The sequence below is a fragment of the Podarcis erhardii genome, assembly GCF_964252035.2.
Source record: "Podarcis erhardii genome assembly, chromosome: 13".
Classification (NCBI taxonomy): Eukaryota; Metazoa; Chordata; class Lepidosauria; order Squamata; family Lacertidae; genus Podarcis; species Podarcis erhardii.
This window is the reverse complement of record NC_138502.1, coordinates 10,952,548-10,967,547: the sequence shown is the minus strand read 5'-3', so window position 1 is coordinate 10,967,547 and position 15,000 is coordinate 10,952,548. Positions and strand designations below refer to the sequence as shown.

The window sequence follows — 15,000 nt, the reverse complement described above, 5'->3', positions numbered from 1 at the left end:
TTCCAAAGTCTCCTGTTACCTCATCCGGTCAAGGCTTGACACTCCCCTCTCCGTATAAGGTAATCATTGCCCAGAGGAATGTCAGGGGGCCCCTGCAGTTTTTACAAGCCTCTGCCTTGGCTGGATGACTCCCACAAACCATCTTGTCCTCTGTTGTCCCCTTCTCCTTGTGCCCTCAATCTTTCCCAACATCAGAGTCTTTTCCAGGGAGTCTTCTCCTCTCATGAGGTGGCCAAAGTATTGGAGCCCAGTGAGCACACAGGGCTGATTTCCTGAAGAATGGATACGTTTGATCTGCTTGCAGTCCATGGGACTCTCAACAGTCTCCTCCAGCACCATAATTCAAAAGCATCAATTCTTTGGCGATCAGCCTTCTTTATGGTCCAGCTCTCACTTCCATATATCACTACTGGGAAAAACACTATTCTCTTGTAGCATGTGTTGACAAGGTAACAGAGCAATTCTTGTCAAAATATAAATGTAAGCAAATCTGTATCTAGCCTTAATTCTCACAGCTTTCAGCATAATGTGAAACTGTACTATTGTGGCCATGGAATATTTGAGTATTCATTTATGGTCTATTGTTCTCTACTGCTCACCGTCAGATTTCATCATCAACCTATCCATACTCAAGATCGTAGAAATGTAAGATGATTCTCTTGAGTCAGGCCATCTTGTATGGTAGCCTGTACTCACACTGACCAACCAGATTGCTGTGGGAAATAGAAATACTTTATTGTCACTGTACCACTTGTTTACAGTGAGATTAAACCTTCAAGCCGTATCCAAAAGCAAATGCAGCGTCTCCACCATTCCTTCCTATGGCAGTGAGTTCCATAGATTATCTATGTACTGTGAAATAACATACCCCCCCCCCATTGAATTGGGTTCCCTCCCCCCAAGATTTTGTCTGAATCAGGTCTCCTTGGTGAAATTCAGAGAACTAGATAAGAAAACTGAAACGTTTTATTTTCACCAACACAAGTGATGGATCAGAACACTATATTCTTAACACAAATATGTATTGTATTTGTGGAACGTATATTTTTGAACTTTCCACTGACTGTTGGCATCCTTCAGCAAATGTTTGATGAGCACATAAAATTGATTAGACCTAACCATGATGAATGGAGAATACAAGTAAACCAGAGCTTAATCGGATTGAAAGTGGAATCAAAGAGGACAGAGAGACTTCAGGTTGCATATGTATTCCCATAATGGAGCTCAGCTTTCTAGAATCCAGGCTTAACACCTCTGATTTATACCTCCTGTTATACAGCTCTTAAGGGCACAAAGCCACTGCTTTCTCTTAGTTTCTACGGTAAACCAGAGCCTACGTGGCCAGCTTGTGATCACTTCTCTGGGAGTAAGGCCCATTAAATCTTAAAACACTTATTTCTGCGTAGACATCTGTACTGTTATACAGCAAGCTAACTATGCTTGTTAATGATTGTCTGTAAGATTATGCCCCCCCCCCTTGCAGAAGGTCCAGGTATTCAAGTGGTGACAGGAATGGACAGAAGTAGGGCAAATAATGATGATAATGATAGTAAAAATGTTATTATTTATAACCCACCCATCTGGCTGGGTTTCCCCAGCCACTTTGGGTGGCTTACAGCAGATATAAAAACACTGTAAAACATATTATTTCTGATCTTGCTATCTGCTTTCCGTCCCCCTAGTGCAGGGATGGGAAGCCTATAGCCCTCTAGATATTGCTAGACTACAGCCCTCATCATTGCTGACCATTTTCCATACTGACTGGGGTTGGTGGGTTTTGGAATCCATCAGCATCTGAAGTGCCACACATCCCCAACCCCTGCCCTAGCCAAAATGGAGCAGAATACATATTTAAAAAAATAAAATGCTGAAGTTTGCAGAAGAAGCCAGAGACATCAGCATCACTGAATGTATTTGGACACAATTAAAATTCACCAAAAAGCTGGAAAGTCAGGCCCAGCAACTTTGGAAATCTTATCCACCCTCAGCTGCATCTTGATGAACTGTGGGGTCCTCTCCAGAGTCACAGAGGCATTTGCCCATGGGGGTGTGGGCAAACATGTTTGCCCAGGCCATTGTGGAAGGAGGCTGAGAGGAAGGGGGCAAAACTGTGAGCCCCCAGCACAGCCAAGAGTGGCCATTGCACACATTCCACATGGCTGGTGTGAATCCAGGTCCACTCAGCCAAATTCCAAGATGCTGACCACACCATGCTAATTTTGGAGTCTTCTATCAGCAACACTCCCATTTTCTCAGCCATTTTCCAGGATCACTGTCTTTCAGATTCACCCATGTTCTTTCTGCTAGGTCACTTGGCTTTCCTGGACCTCTGCCTATCCTCCTTTGCAATCCCAAGATCTCTCTTGGATTTCCTTGCCCAACATCAGATCATCTCCTTCCAGAGCTGCATGGCACAAATCTTCTTTCTCCATGTGTTTGTAGGCAGTGAGATGCTCCTGCTGGTAGCCATGGCAATTGACCGGTATGTGGCCATTTCCCATCTCCTCCGTTATGCTTCATGAGCCTGCCTCATTGCATGGCACTTCTCCTTGCCTCCTAGGCTGGTGGGTTCCTCCATGGCACTGTGCAATTGGGTTTCATCATTAATGTGCCTTTCTGTGGGCAAAATCAAGTGGACAGCTTCTTCTGGGACCTCTCCATGGTCATCAAGTTGGCTTGCATGGACACCAATCCCTTGGAAGTCTTGATGGTCACCAACAATGGAATTTTGTCACTAGTTTCTTTTATTGGCCTGCTCATCTCATATGGATTCATTCTCTACACAATCTGCTCCCAGGGTCCCACTGAAGAAACCACCAAGGCTGCCTCCACATGCACCTCTCACCTCATTGTGGTCACCATGTCTTTGGGCCATGTTTGTTTATTTACCTGCCTCCATCAGCCCAGTTCATGATCGATAAAGTGATTTCTGTCGTCTGTATCTGTGTCACCCCCTTGCAAAACCCACAATATATGCTTTGAAGAAGAAGGAGAAGGAAGTCATTCTTTATATTGCACACTTTGGAACAATAGACTTTGCTTGGGCCAAGTTCAGGAAAGACAGGCACAGATCGTCCCATTATGGGGTGAGATACGCAGTGTGATCCGGAATTTTCAGGGTTTGAGTGGTGGGTGGAAAGACTGTCAGGGTCTATTTCATGACCATGTTCCCTTCAGAAACTACTGCTTAACAGCTGGTTTGGGGGAGAATTTGATCCAGCTGGTTTCATGGTGCTCCTATGCAAGCAGCACCCATCGGGATTCAATTCCTGTTCTCAGTTGGGGGCGGAGGAAGGGGACAAATCATCTCCTTTTTTAATACATGAAATAACACAAAAAATATAAATTAAACTTTGATTGCTGTGCACGTATTGCAATTTTTAGTATAGATGTGTGTGTTATGCTATAATAACATATTCCCTTTATTCAAAAACAATTGCCTCTCCATATCCAGGGAGATTTTTCTGTCTAAACAGCCACAGGTTCCCTGAACCTGCAGTTGCCAGTTTGTTACAGCCAGGATATTTAATTATTAATCACCCATCCTTCACCCTATTGAAAACAGTTTAAAACAACATTAGACAATCTTTCAGGTTTCTAGGTCCCAGGCTGTATAGAGCTTTAGGCACCAGTACCTGGTGAGGTCATTTGGGGAATGGGTGCAGAAAATGGCACAAATATGAAGGCTTTACACAGCTCCAACACCCTCAACCTGGAGTGACCAACCAGGCAGGACTCAAGGTAATTTTGTGTGCAGGTAAAACTAACAGGGTACCCAGAATACATCACTCATTCGGTACTTTGTGAGGCACTACTTCACCCAACACTTGAAGACTGGGATTACACCCAATTGCTTACCCACCAAAAGTTTTGACATTTTGCTATTAGGAAGGCAAAACCTCAAGGCCAGCCAATTTGTCTACAGGCAAATTCCTTCCCAGCTCCGAATATGGCACTCGTAAGCAACCATAGTAAGGTCAGCAGGCAGAAGTAAAATAAAGTGGTTAAACGGAATGATGCTTTGGGAGAAAAGCTGTGTTAGATCATGACCTGAAAAGGAAAATACATTGTATAAGCACGATAATTAATTGACCTGAATTGTGAATGGAAGTAAAAAGGGAGGGTGGGAGGGTGTCGCTCTTCACCCAGCCATGCTGTGAGAGCCTCCTGCAAATGCCCTTTTAAGCCTCATTGTCAGGCCAGACGAGACAGCAGCCAATGGCTACAGCCAGCAATGCACTGCCCTCCAGGAGGCACCAGTGAGTGGCCCATTCATGGTGCCTTTGGGGTTGGAAAGACCCCTCCATTTTGAGATCCACCGGCCAAGGAGAATTCCCCCCCAAAGACCAGCAAATGTGTGTGCCTAGGCCATCGGGGAAGGAGGCTGAGCGTGAGGGAACGCAACTGTCGCCCCCTGGAAAAGTGCTGAGGGGTCATTGCCACATGGTTGATGTGGATCCAGATCCACTCAGTCAAATTTCAAGATGCTGACACACCGTACTACATTTTGGAGTCTCCATTGTTTACAAGGTCTTCTATTATGAACTTCTAACATCACCAGTACACCACTGGCCCCTTATTATCCACTGAATGGGAATAAAACACAGTAGTTCTGAATATGTGACAAACACATTTTCTTCTGCAATTCCACAAGGGTTTGCAAGCATTGAATAAATAACTAAATTCCGGCTTGGTTATTAACAGGGCTATAATTAAATCTGCTGCTCCTCAAAATTCCCTCTTTCAGGGGCCATTTGCAAAAGTAATGGAAAGGATACTAAAATTAACCAGAATAATTTAAATAGGGTCTGGGATCCACAAGTCTGATCATTCATACTCCCAGATTGCATCGTCTCAAGAAACTTAACTACCATTCAAATGAGACAATTTTTATTTTGGAGAAGCTAATTATAATATTGCCAGAGAAATCATGGGTTCCATGTAGAACAGACAGTTGCCTTTGTATTGAGAATGGTGGTTTTAGTTTTCTGGCTGCTGGAACTGATTTCTTACAATGTATGTCTGGCTCACATAGCGAAATGCATCCTCCAAGGTCCACACCATCCACTTCACACATATCATCAGCCAGGAGAGTTCCTCATTGGTGGCATTGTTTCACATGGTGGATTCTTCTCCTCTCCAGCAACATTCGCTGAGGAACCCCCACCAGCGCTGCCTGAAGAGCTTGTGTAAGAACTAAGCCACTCATTTATTACATCCATGTAATGATCAAACCTAGAGTTCCAGCCTCAGAATAATGACTGAGACTGCAAACTTTCACACTTTTACCTAGGGAGATCCACTTTAGATATGAATGGAATTATGCTGGGGCAAAAAATAGGAAGGAATCTCTTGTGAATTAAGAGAATACAGGCAAAATTCCCATTTCTGGATAGAGAAATGAATGTAAATGTATTGAAATGTATGTATGTATGTATGTTTGTGTGTCTGGGCGAGCCCTTTTGAACAGCAAATTTTGATAGTCTTTATCTGAACTACTAGAGTGTTAGTAAGAATGATTTTTTAAAAAACCTGTTCTGAAACTGAAGGTTCATATACTTTCATTTTCTATTAGTATTTTCTATTAGCAACCCCTAATCTAGATACTATTAACCATAAAAGATTGGAAAACTGGGACAAAAGTAACAACATGAAATTCAATAGGGACAAATGCACAAATCTAAGATGAGGAACACTTGGCTTGCCGGTAGTAAATGTGGAAAGGTTCAAGGGATCTGCCTCAACAGAAGTATAGTGTCCTGATCAAAGGAAGTAATAGTACTGCTCTATTCTGCCTTGGTCACCTGGAGTCCTGTATCCAGTTCTGACCACCACAATTTAAGAAGGATACGTATTAGCAAGCTGAAACATATGCAGAGGAGGGCAACAAAGATGGTCTGGCAACCAAGCCTTATGAGAAATGTTTGAGGGGGTTTAGTATGTTTAGCTATGGTGAGACTGAGGGGAGGAATGATAGCCATTTTCAAATATCTCAAGGGCTGTCACTAGGAAGATGGAACAAAACAAAAAAAATTCCTTCCAGTAGCACCTTAAAGACCAACTAAGTCAGTTCTTGGTATGAGCTTTCGTGTGCATGCACACTTCTTCAGATAACACTTCTTCTTCAGATTTTGACTATGGCAGACCAACACGGCACTAGGAACTAGGAAGATGGAACACACTTGTTTTTTCTTGCTCTGAAGGTTAGAACAAAAATCAGCTTCTTCAAGCTACAAGTTTCAACTAAACATCAAGAAGAACTTTCTACTGATAAGAGTTATTCAACCCCCCTGAACTTAGTATGATTAACTATTGTGTAAAAGGAAGTTGAAGTTTCTGCTGATACATTTTGCAACTCTCATTCTAGGGTGGTGCCTAAGGGTTACCAGCACATCGTGGCCTTGGCATTTGCAGTCAAGGAGATCAATGAAGACCCTCATATCCTACCCAATATCACCTTGGGCTTCCACTTATATGACAGCTATGTCAGTGCAAGGAGCACATATCTCGCCACACTGCTGCTTTTATCCAGGGTGGAGAAATTTGTCCCTAACTATATATGTGATGTTGAAAATAATCTGACTGGGGTCATTGGGGGACTGGATTCTGAAATCTCCTTTTATGTGGCAACTATTTTGGATATCTATAAGATTCCGCAGGTAGGACACCTATGTACAATACCTCTATTAGCTTGCATAGAGGAAGAGGTTCCTCAGCATCAGTTCTGGGTGAAGATGAAATTGCAAGGAGAACCATGTACACTACCTTGAGATCCTTGGAAAAGAAGGATGGTACATAATTGTAATATAAGGAAACAGACAGACAGACAGACAAACCTGAATAAAGGGTAAGGTTGCAATACCTGAAAAAATATGTACCGTAACCTTCCCTGTCTTACACACACATTTAGATCACTTACAGTATATGCCAAAGGCCGCTGATGGGAGAGTGGGCTTCTCTCTCACCAACAATTTATCATTATGCATCATTTTCTGCTTAGTTAGGAGGGTATCTGAAATGGGTTGCTGAGGGAGAGGGATAAATGCTTACTGGATAAAAGCAATGATATTTTAGGTGCCAATGGAAAAATTAGTGAGGAGGGCATGTCAAATAAGTAGCTGGGGAAGTGGGGGAAAGGGTTACAGCTAAAACAAACCCTTACAATTAGGAGCCAGTACAATAACTATTCATCTTTAGCACACCTGACATAATTAAAGACGGAGAGTTTATGGGAAATTGCAGATAGAATCCAGTTCCGCAGGAGAAAAGTAATAGTAGATAGCAGCTGATTCACAAGTGAAATAAATGTTCATAAATAAAATCTGAGAAGAATCAACACAGCTTTGCTGTGTGAGGGGGCATGTGCATCATGAAGAAGAAAGATGAAGCTCCAGAGAAGAAATGTGCATCTAACCCAAGTTGCAATTCTGACAAAGCCAGATAATGTCCAGGAAATCTGCTGTTGGGGGCATGGCATGTTCCCCCATCCAGTTTTATCCATTGTACAAGACCCTGCCAAATTTTGCAATGACATAAAAAACTTTTGTTTGTTTTTAAGTGAAGTAGATACAATACCCTGCTACAGTCATCAATGTGTAAACAAGGTTCATAAAAATAATATAAAACAGACAAATTTCCCTCTCCATTCATCAAATCAAAGGTTTAAAAATGAGAAAAGGGAGATGATCCCCGTTTTCAGCCCATCTGCATGTGTGTCTTTGGAAAACTGAGAGAGAGGCAAACAAACCTTGAAACTAACTAACAGGGTTTGCCTAATAACATATATGAATACTGTGAAAGGAATCTACTTTGTCTCTTCTCTTCTTCCATTTACTTTTTAGCTCATTTATGGCTCTGCTCCGGTGATGAATGATAAAAGCCCAGGGCTTCCCTTCTACCAGATGGCAGCCTCGGAAGCCCTTCAGTATGAGGGAATTCTCTCTTTGCTTCTGCATTTCAGGTGGACGTGGATTGGAGTCATTGCAATGGACAATGAGAATGGAGAAAGATTTGTGCAAACTATTTCCCCAATATTTACCAAGAGTGGTGTCTGCTTTGCATTCCTAGAAAAAGTCCCCAGTTTAAGTTTTATTTCTGAAATTGATGGCATGTTGCAACAGGGGACAAGTATAAACCATAAAATTTTTAGCAGCACAGCTAATGTAATAGTTGCCTATGGAGAATCTTACTCCATGGCAACTTTTAGATGGCTTACATACCTATCAGAACATGATGACATGACATATAATATAAAAAGTAAAGTATGGTTAACAACTTCCCAGGTTGAGTTCACTTCATTTGTCATTCAAAGGAATTGGGATTCAGGAGTATTCAGTGGTGCTATATCCTTTGAGATTCACTTCAGAAACCCACCAGGATTTCATCAGTATGTTGTGCACAGAAACCCTTCCAGCACAGATGGGGACGGTTTTATCAGGGACTTCTGGCAACAGGCCTTTGGATGTGTATTCCCAGATATGACTTCAGACAAGGTGGAGGGGAATATTTGCACTGGAGAGGAGAAGCTGGAGAACCTTCCTGGATCATTTTTTGAAATGAGCATGACAGGCCACAGTTACAGTATCTACAATGCTGTCTATGCCATGGCCCATGCTTTACATGCTATGTTCGCATCCAGACTCAGGCACAGAGGAATGGCATATGGACGGAGAGGGAAGAATCCGAATCCACAGTTTTGGCAGGTAATCGGCTAAACATCCTCAACTGTAAGAGGCCTGTTATTCCCCAACAAGGTATGGGTTTCCACAGTGTTGTCACCTTGCTCATTCATCTCAGACATGAAAAAGTGCTTTTATGAGAGAAATTTTCAGACCACTGAGATGCCACTGCATTCACAGATAAGAAGCAGTGATAAAGGTCAAGAGAGATGTTCAGCATTCTCTGTATCCCATATACACCAAATCCTCCCGCATATCACGTGATCATACACCACTGTGGTGTCTCCTGTGATGAAGAGGGAAAGAGGAAAAGAAGTGTGGGGCTGGGGAGATAAAGAAAGCTGTAAAAATGGGGAGAGGGGAGAGAGGGATGTGGAAGAGAGAAAATTGGTGATCTCTCCATGCTTGGACCTGAATCCACTGACACTTGACTGAATCACCCCCACCAATTGCTGTAGGTTTTTCCTACAGGAAGAAAAAAAAATGCTCTGCCCTCCATTAGAATTGCAGCCTTTTCCAAACAATTGCCTTTTCTGTTTTCAATCTAGCTCCATCACTTTCTGAGAAGTATCTCATTTAACAATACGGCCGGAGATGTGGTCTTCATCAACCAGAATGGAGAGGTGGTATCTAGCTTAGATATTGTCAATTGGATAATATTCTCCAACCAAAGTATGCACAGAATGAGCGTTGGGAGGATAGATCCGCAAACTTCTCAAGACCAATCATTCATCCTTGATGAAGATGCCATAACATGGCACAGGTGGTTTAATCAGGTAGGACCACATTATTAGATAATTCCAAAGAAATTCAGTATTGCCTAAGCAATGATCATTCACCTGCATGTCTACTCTCTGTCTTTTAAACTGCATGATCCTGTGTAGAACATGACCAATGCATATAGAGAGCCAGTGTGGTGTAGTGGCTAAGAGCGGTAGACTCGTAATCTGGTGAACCAGGTTCGCGTCTCTGCTCCTCCACATGCAGCTGCTGGGTGACCTTGGGCCAGTCACACTTTTCTGGAGTCTCTCAGCCTCACTCACCTCACAGAGTGTTTGTTGTGGGGGAGGAAGGGAAAGGAGAATGTTAGCCACTTTGAGACTCCTTAGGGTAGTGATAAAGTGGGATATCCAATCCAAACACTTCTTCATCCAAGTACCAGATTAAAAGCCAAAAGCTTACTGCTACTGTAGAAGTCACTAACAGAATAAAGGCAACAGAATTATAAAATACTGGGTTTTAACTGAGGAAAAGAGGATAAGCCCCAAGATTTTTCCTTTCTTGCTAAAAAGTGGGGAACTGCTATGTAATCACAACACCTACACATCCCAGAACAATAGAGGGAGTATGACATCTCTCAAGCATCACTACTACAGTGCTACCTCGGGTTAAGTATTTAATTCATTCCGGAGGTCCGTTCTTAACCTGAAACTGTTCTTAACCTGAAGCACCACTTTAGCTAATGGGGCCTCCAACTGCTGCCACACCGCCGGAGCACGATTTCTGTTCTCATCCTGAAGCATAGTACTTAACCTGAAGCACTATTTCTGGGTTAGTGGAGTCTTTAACCTGAAGCCTAAGGAACCTGAAGCTTATGTAAGCCATGGTACCACTGTACTAAAAAAATAAAACCATTTTACATATTGCTGAAGTGCTGACTCAGCTTTGCATCATAGAGAGGGGCCCAGGAACATGAAGATTTCCAAACTCATTGTTCTCTTGCTTATCCTTCTGCTCTTTCATTTACGGAATAGACTCGGCCTCTTTCTCTCTGTACTGAGAGATGTCTTCCAGGATCCAGCAAGAAAGTGAAGGAGGGACAGCCACCTTGCTGCTACGATTGCATCCCATGTGCAGAGGGGAAGATTGCAAACCAGGATGGTAGGAGAAATAAATAGATTAAATAGATCCAGACTCAGCACTAATAATTGAAAGGTGTTGTAAGGACGGCTGAGTTTACTTTTCAAAAGAGATAATCTACTGTGTGTGTGATTCTGCCTCTTTCTGATCATTGCCTTTCAGATAGTTTAAATATGCTAATCAAATGAGAATGACCATGCATTCAGAGTAGTTCGATGGTATGTGGTTCAAAGCACTTCTTCTTCTTCTTCTTCTTCTTCTTCTTCTTCTTCTTCTTCTTCTTCTTCTTCTTTGGCAAGGCCCCCTAACCAGCCCTTTGTTAGAATAGAATTCACATTGACACAAAATCTTGGTTTAAAGTTATTGGGCAAAATTTTGGGCCACAACTTTATTGATTACAGAAATTTGAGTGGTATTGGCTTTTGTATTGGCAAAGGACTGTATCAGACTCCTGCCTCCTTTGCAGGAAGTCAGTAAGTGTAAACCACCCAAAGAGGAAGCCACATCGGGGGACCCTGCCTGCATCTCTCCTCGATGTCTCCAGAGACCAGTCGAACCTTCTGTGCAGAATTAAACTCTTTGGACTACAGTGGTACCTCTGGTTACATACTTAATTCATTTCGGAGATATGTTCTTAACCTTAAACTGTTCTTAAGCTAATGGTGCCTTCTGCTGCCACTGCGCCGCCGCACAATTTCTGTCCTCATCCCAAAGCAAAGTTCTTAACCCGAGGTATTATTTCTGGGTTAGCGGAGTCTGTAACCTGAAGCGTATGTAACCAGAATTGTATGTAACCCAAGGTACCACTGTATTTTTCCCCTCATGGTTTCATGTGGTTTAGTGCCATATCCATGACATAGAGAAAGCTTAGATTGCAACAATACTACATTGCATAGCATAAAACAGTGCTAAACATGTGCTTTGAATTAAGCAGAGCTCTTTTCTTCTCAGACAGAAAGTAAACATTTCACCAAATTGAAATCTATGACCTAATATATTTGTTTCCCCCCAGATATGAATGACTGTCATAAATGCCCAGACAAATACTATCCAAGCAGGAACCGTGATGCATGTCTACCCAAAGATATAAGCTTCTTGTCTTATGAAGAACCTTTGGGCATCAGTTTAGCCTCATTTTCTCTTTTCCTTTCCTTAATCACAGCTCTGGTACTAGGTACATTTATGAAACACCATGACACACCCATTGTCATTGCAAACAACCGAAACCTCACCTACACTCTCCTCATCTCTCTCCTGCTCTGCTTCCTGTGTGCATTGCTCTTCATTGGCCGACCAGAGAAGGTCACGTGTCTCCTGCGACAAACAGTTTTTGGTGTCATCTTCTCAACCGCTGTTTCATGCGTCCTGGCAAAAACCTTCATGGTGGTTTTGGCCTTCATGGCTACAAAACCAGAATCCAGGATGAGGAAATGGGTGGGGAAAGGACTAGGCCACTCTATTCTCCTTTCCTGTTCCATAGTTCAAGCAGGGATATGTACTGTGTGGCTGGCAACCTCTCCCCCATACCCAGATGTGGACATGCATTCAATGACAGAAGAAATGATACTAGAATGTAAAGAGGGGTCTGTAACAATGTTTTACTGTGTCCTCATCTACATGAGTTGCCTGGCCACTGTAAGCTTTGCTGTGGCTTTCCTTGCCAGGAAGTTACCAGACAGTTTCAACGAAGCCAAGTTTATCACCTTCAGCATGTTGGTCTTCTGCAGTGTTTGGCTGTCCTTTATTCCTTCCTACCTGAGCACCAAGGGAAAGTATATGGTAGCTGTGGAGATCTTCTCCATCTTAGCCTCTGGTGGTGGGTTGCTGGGTTGCATCTTCTTCCCCAAATGTTACATAATCATTTTGAGGCCTGAGCTGAACAAAAGGGAACAGCTAATAAGGAAGAAAAATTAAAGAATTGAGAAACCTGTCATCTGCTGTATTTTGTGTTTTTCTCTGTATTTACAGTAAAATATTTGGAAATATAAGTTCACCTGCTCCCTTTTACAATTTTTTCTACACTCCAAATTCCCATAGTTGAAATTTCCTTTATAAAATTCACTCATTTCCTTTGAGGAATACATTTCCACATACATTATTTTGTTGCAGCATGTGTTGACAAGAAGAATTAGAGCAATTCTTGTCAAAATATAAAAGTAAGCAAATCTGTATCTAGCCTTAATTCTCACAGCTTTCAGCATAATTGGATATGCAAAATTGTACTATTGCAGGCCATGGAATATTTGAGTATTCATTTATGGTCTGGTCTCTTGTTCTGTACTGCTCACAGTCAGATTTCATCATCAACTATCCATACTCAAGATCCTAGAAATGTAAGATGATCCTCTTGAGTCAGGCCAATGGCCCATCTTGTACGGCAGCCTGTACTCACACTGACCAACCAGATTCCTGTGGGAAATAGAAATACTTTATTATCACTGTACCACTTGTTTACAGTGAGATTAAAAATTCAAGCCATATCCAAAAGCAAATGCACTGTCTCCACCATTGTTTCCTATGCCAGTGAGTTCCATAGATTATCTATGTACTGTGAAATAATTTATCCTCCATTGAACTGGGTTACCTCCCCAGAAGATGTTGTCTGAATCAGGTCTACTTGGTGAAATTCAGAGAACTAGATAAGAAAGTGTGAATGATTTCTGCCCTGCTGCTTGGAAAATATGGCAAGAAAGAACCATGTACAGTTCACTGTGCAAAGCATTCAACAAAGCCACAACTGAAAAGTTTTATTTTCACCAACACAAGTGATGGATTAGAACACTATATTCTTAATAGAAATATGTATTATATTTCTGGCAAGTATATTGTTGGACTTTCCCCTGACTGTTGGCATCCTTCAGCAAATGTTTAATGAGCAGATAAAATTGATTAGACCGAACCATGATGAATGGAGAATACAAGTAAACCAGAGCTTAATCAGATTGAAAGTGGAATCAAAGAGGACAGAGAAACTTCAGGTTGCATATGTATTCCCATAATGGACCTCAGATTTCTAGAATCCAGGCTTAACCTCTGAATTTATTCCTGTTATACAGTTCTTAAGGGCACAAAGCCACTGCTTTCTCCTAGTTTCTACAAGCCTACGTTGCCCGCTTGTACTCCCTTCTCTGGGAGAAAGGCCCATTAAATCTTAAAACACTTATTTCTGCGTAGACATCTGTATTGTTATACAGCAAGTTAACTATGCTTGTTAATGGGCGTCTGTAAGATTATGCCCATCCCCCTTGCAGAAGGTCCAGGTATTCAAGTGGAGAAAGGAATGGAAGGAAGTAGGACTGATAATAATGATAATGATAGTAATAATTTTGTTATTTATAACCCACTCATCTGGCTGTGTTCCCCAGCCGCTTTAACACAGTAAAACATATTATTTCTTTTCTTGTTATCTGCTTTCAATCCCCCTAGAGCAGGGATGGGAAGCCTATAGCCCTCCAGATATTGCTAGACTACAGCTCTCATCATTGCTGACCATTTTCCATACTGACTGGGGTTGGTGGGTTTTGGAATCCCTCAACATCTGGAGTGCCACAAATCCCCAACCCTTGCCCTATTGGAAGTGAAGCAGAATACATATTTTAAAAATAAAATGCAGAAGTTTGCAGAAGAAGCCAGAGACATCAGCATCACTGAATGAAGGTGAACACTGACTTAAAATTCACTCAAAAGGCTGGAAAGTCAGGCTCGGCAACTTTGGGAATCCGGACCCCTCACCTGGGTGTGGATGATGCTTCAGGTTAAGAACAGTTTCAGGTTAAGAAAGGAACTCCGGAACGAATTAATTACTTAACCTGAGGTACCACTGTATGGCTTGAATTTCATTGGTAAAATTTGCCTTTTCCTTGTGAAACTTGTAATATTATTTAGATTCCTTAATTAAAATGGGCCTGAGGAAAGCATAGTTGGAGACAACACTAAAGTTGTTGCCCTCTGTTATAGAATGACCTCTGTTTAACACACTGCAAAGACATTTCTTAGCAACAGAGCAATTCCTGTGGATATTTCTTCTAAGTCTTAAAGGTAATACGAAATAAAGCAATCCTAAAGACCAGGTGAAGAAGCACAAAGCCACAGCCAACTTGATCATACAAGTCACATTGTCTCAGTACAAAAAAATGAACTTGGGATGAAAGGAGGTTTGTCTTTAAGATATGCCCAAAAGGAAGCCACAAAAAGTGATGATGTTTATTCCTCGTATCAGAGAATAAGCATGATTCCTTCACACTTCTCATATTTTCCTACACTTTGTTCTGAGGTGACTGGGGGATAATGTCTGTGGGCCTTTAGCCTAGTCAGTCATGCATTAACGGCAGTAGTATCAGCTGAATCCAGCATTACAAGGCTTAGGTAGCGTCAAAGTTTTCCAATACATTGTTTAAAATAACAAAAGTTGGCATGACTGAAAACTTTTGTCACCATTTTTTTAAAAAACACAGTATATTGA

At 41.9% G+C, this 15,000-nt stretch overlaps 1 protein-coding gene across 1 annotated transcript; it reads left to right on the top strand.

Annotated features, from left to right (window-relative positions):
* The first annotated feature begins 7,847 nt into the window (after positions 1–7,847).
* LOC309326586 (vomeronasal type-2 receptor 26-like) lies at positions 7,848–12,457 on the top strand. The gene is made up of 4 exons (XM_081835436.1): positions 7,848–8,702; positions 9,227–9,454; positions 10,433–10,559; positions 11,551–12,457. Exons 1-4 carry the CDS (start codon positions 7,866–7,868, stop codon positions 12,450–12,452), a joined length of 2,094 nt encoding a protein of 697 aa, XP_081691562.1. The 5' UTR covers positions 7,848–7,865; the 3' UTR covers positions 12,453–12,457.
* The last annotated feature ends 2,543 nt before the right edge of the window (positions 12,458–15,000 follow it).

What these genes read in the sequence shown, in the direction of transcription:
- LOC309326586 (XM_081835436.1), top strand. Translation starts at nt 7,866, where the DNA reads ATGAATGATAAAAGCCCAGGGCTTCCCTTCTACCAGATGGCAGCCTCG. An exon ending in CGAATCCACAGTTTTGGCAG is followed by an intron (nt 8,703 to 9,226) that starts GTAATCGGCTAA and finishes TTTTCAATCTAG; the next exon opens with CTCCATCACTTTCTGAGAAG. An exon ending in GGCACAGGTGGTTTAATCAG is followed by an intron (nt 9,455 to 10,432) that starts GTAGGACCACAT and finishes TTTACGGAATAG; the next exon opens with ACTCGGCCTCTTTCTCTCTG.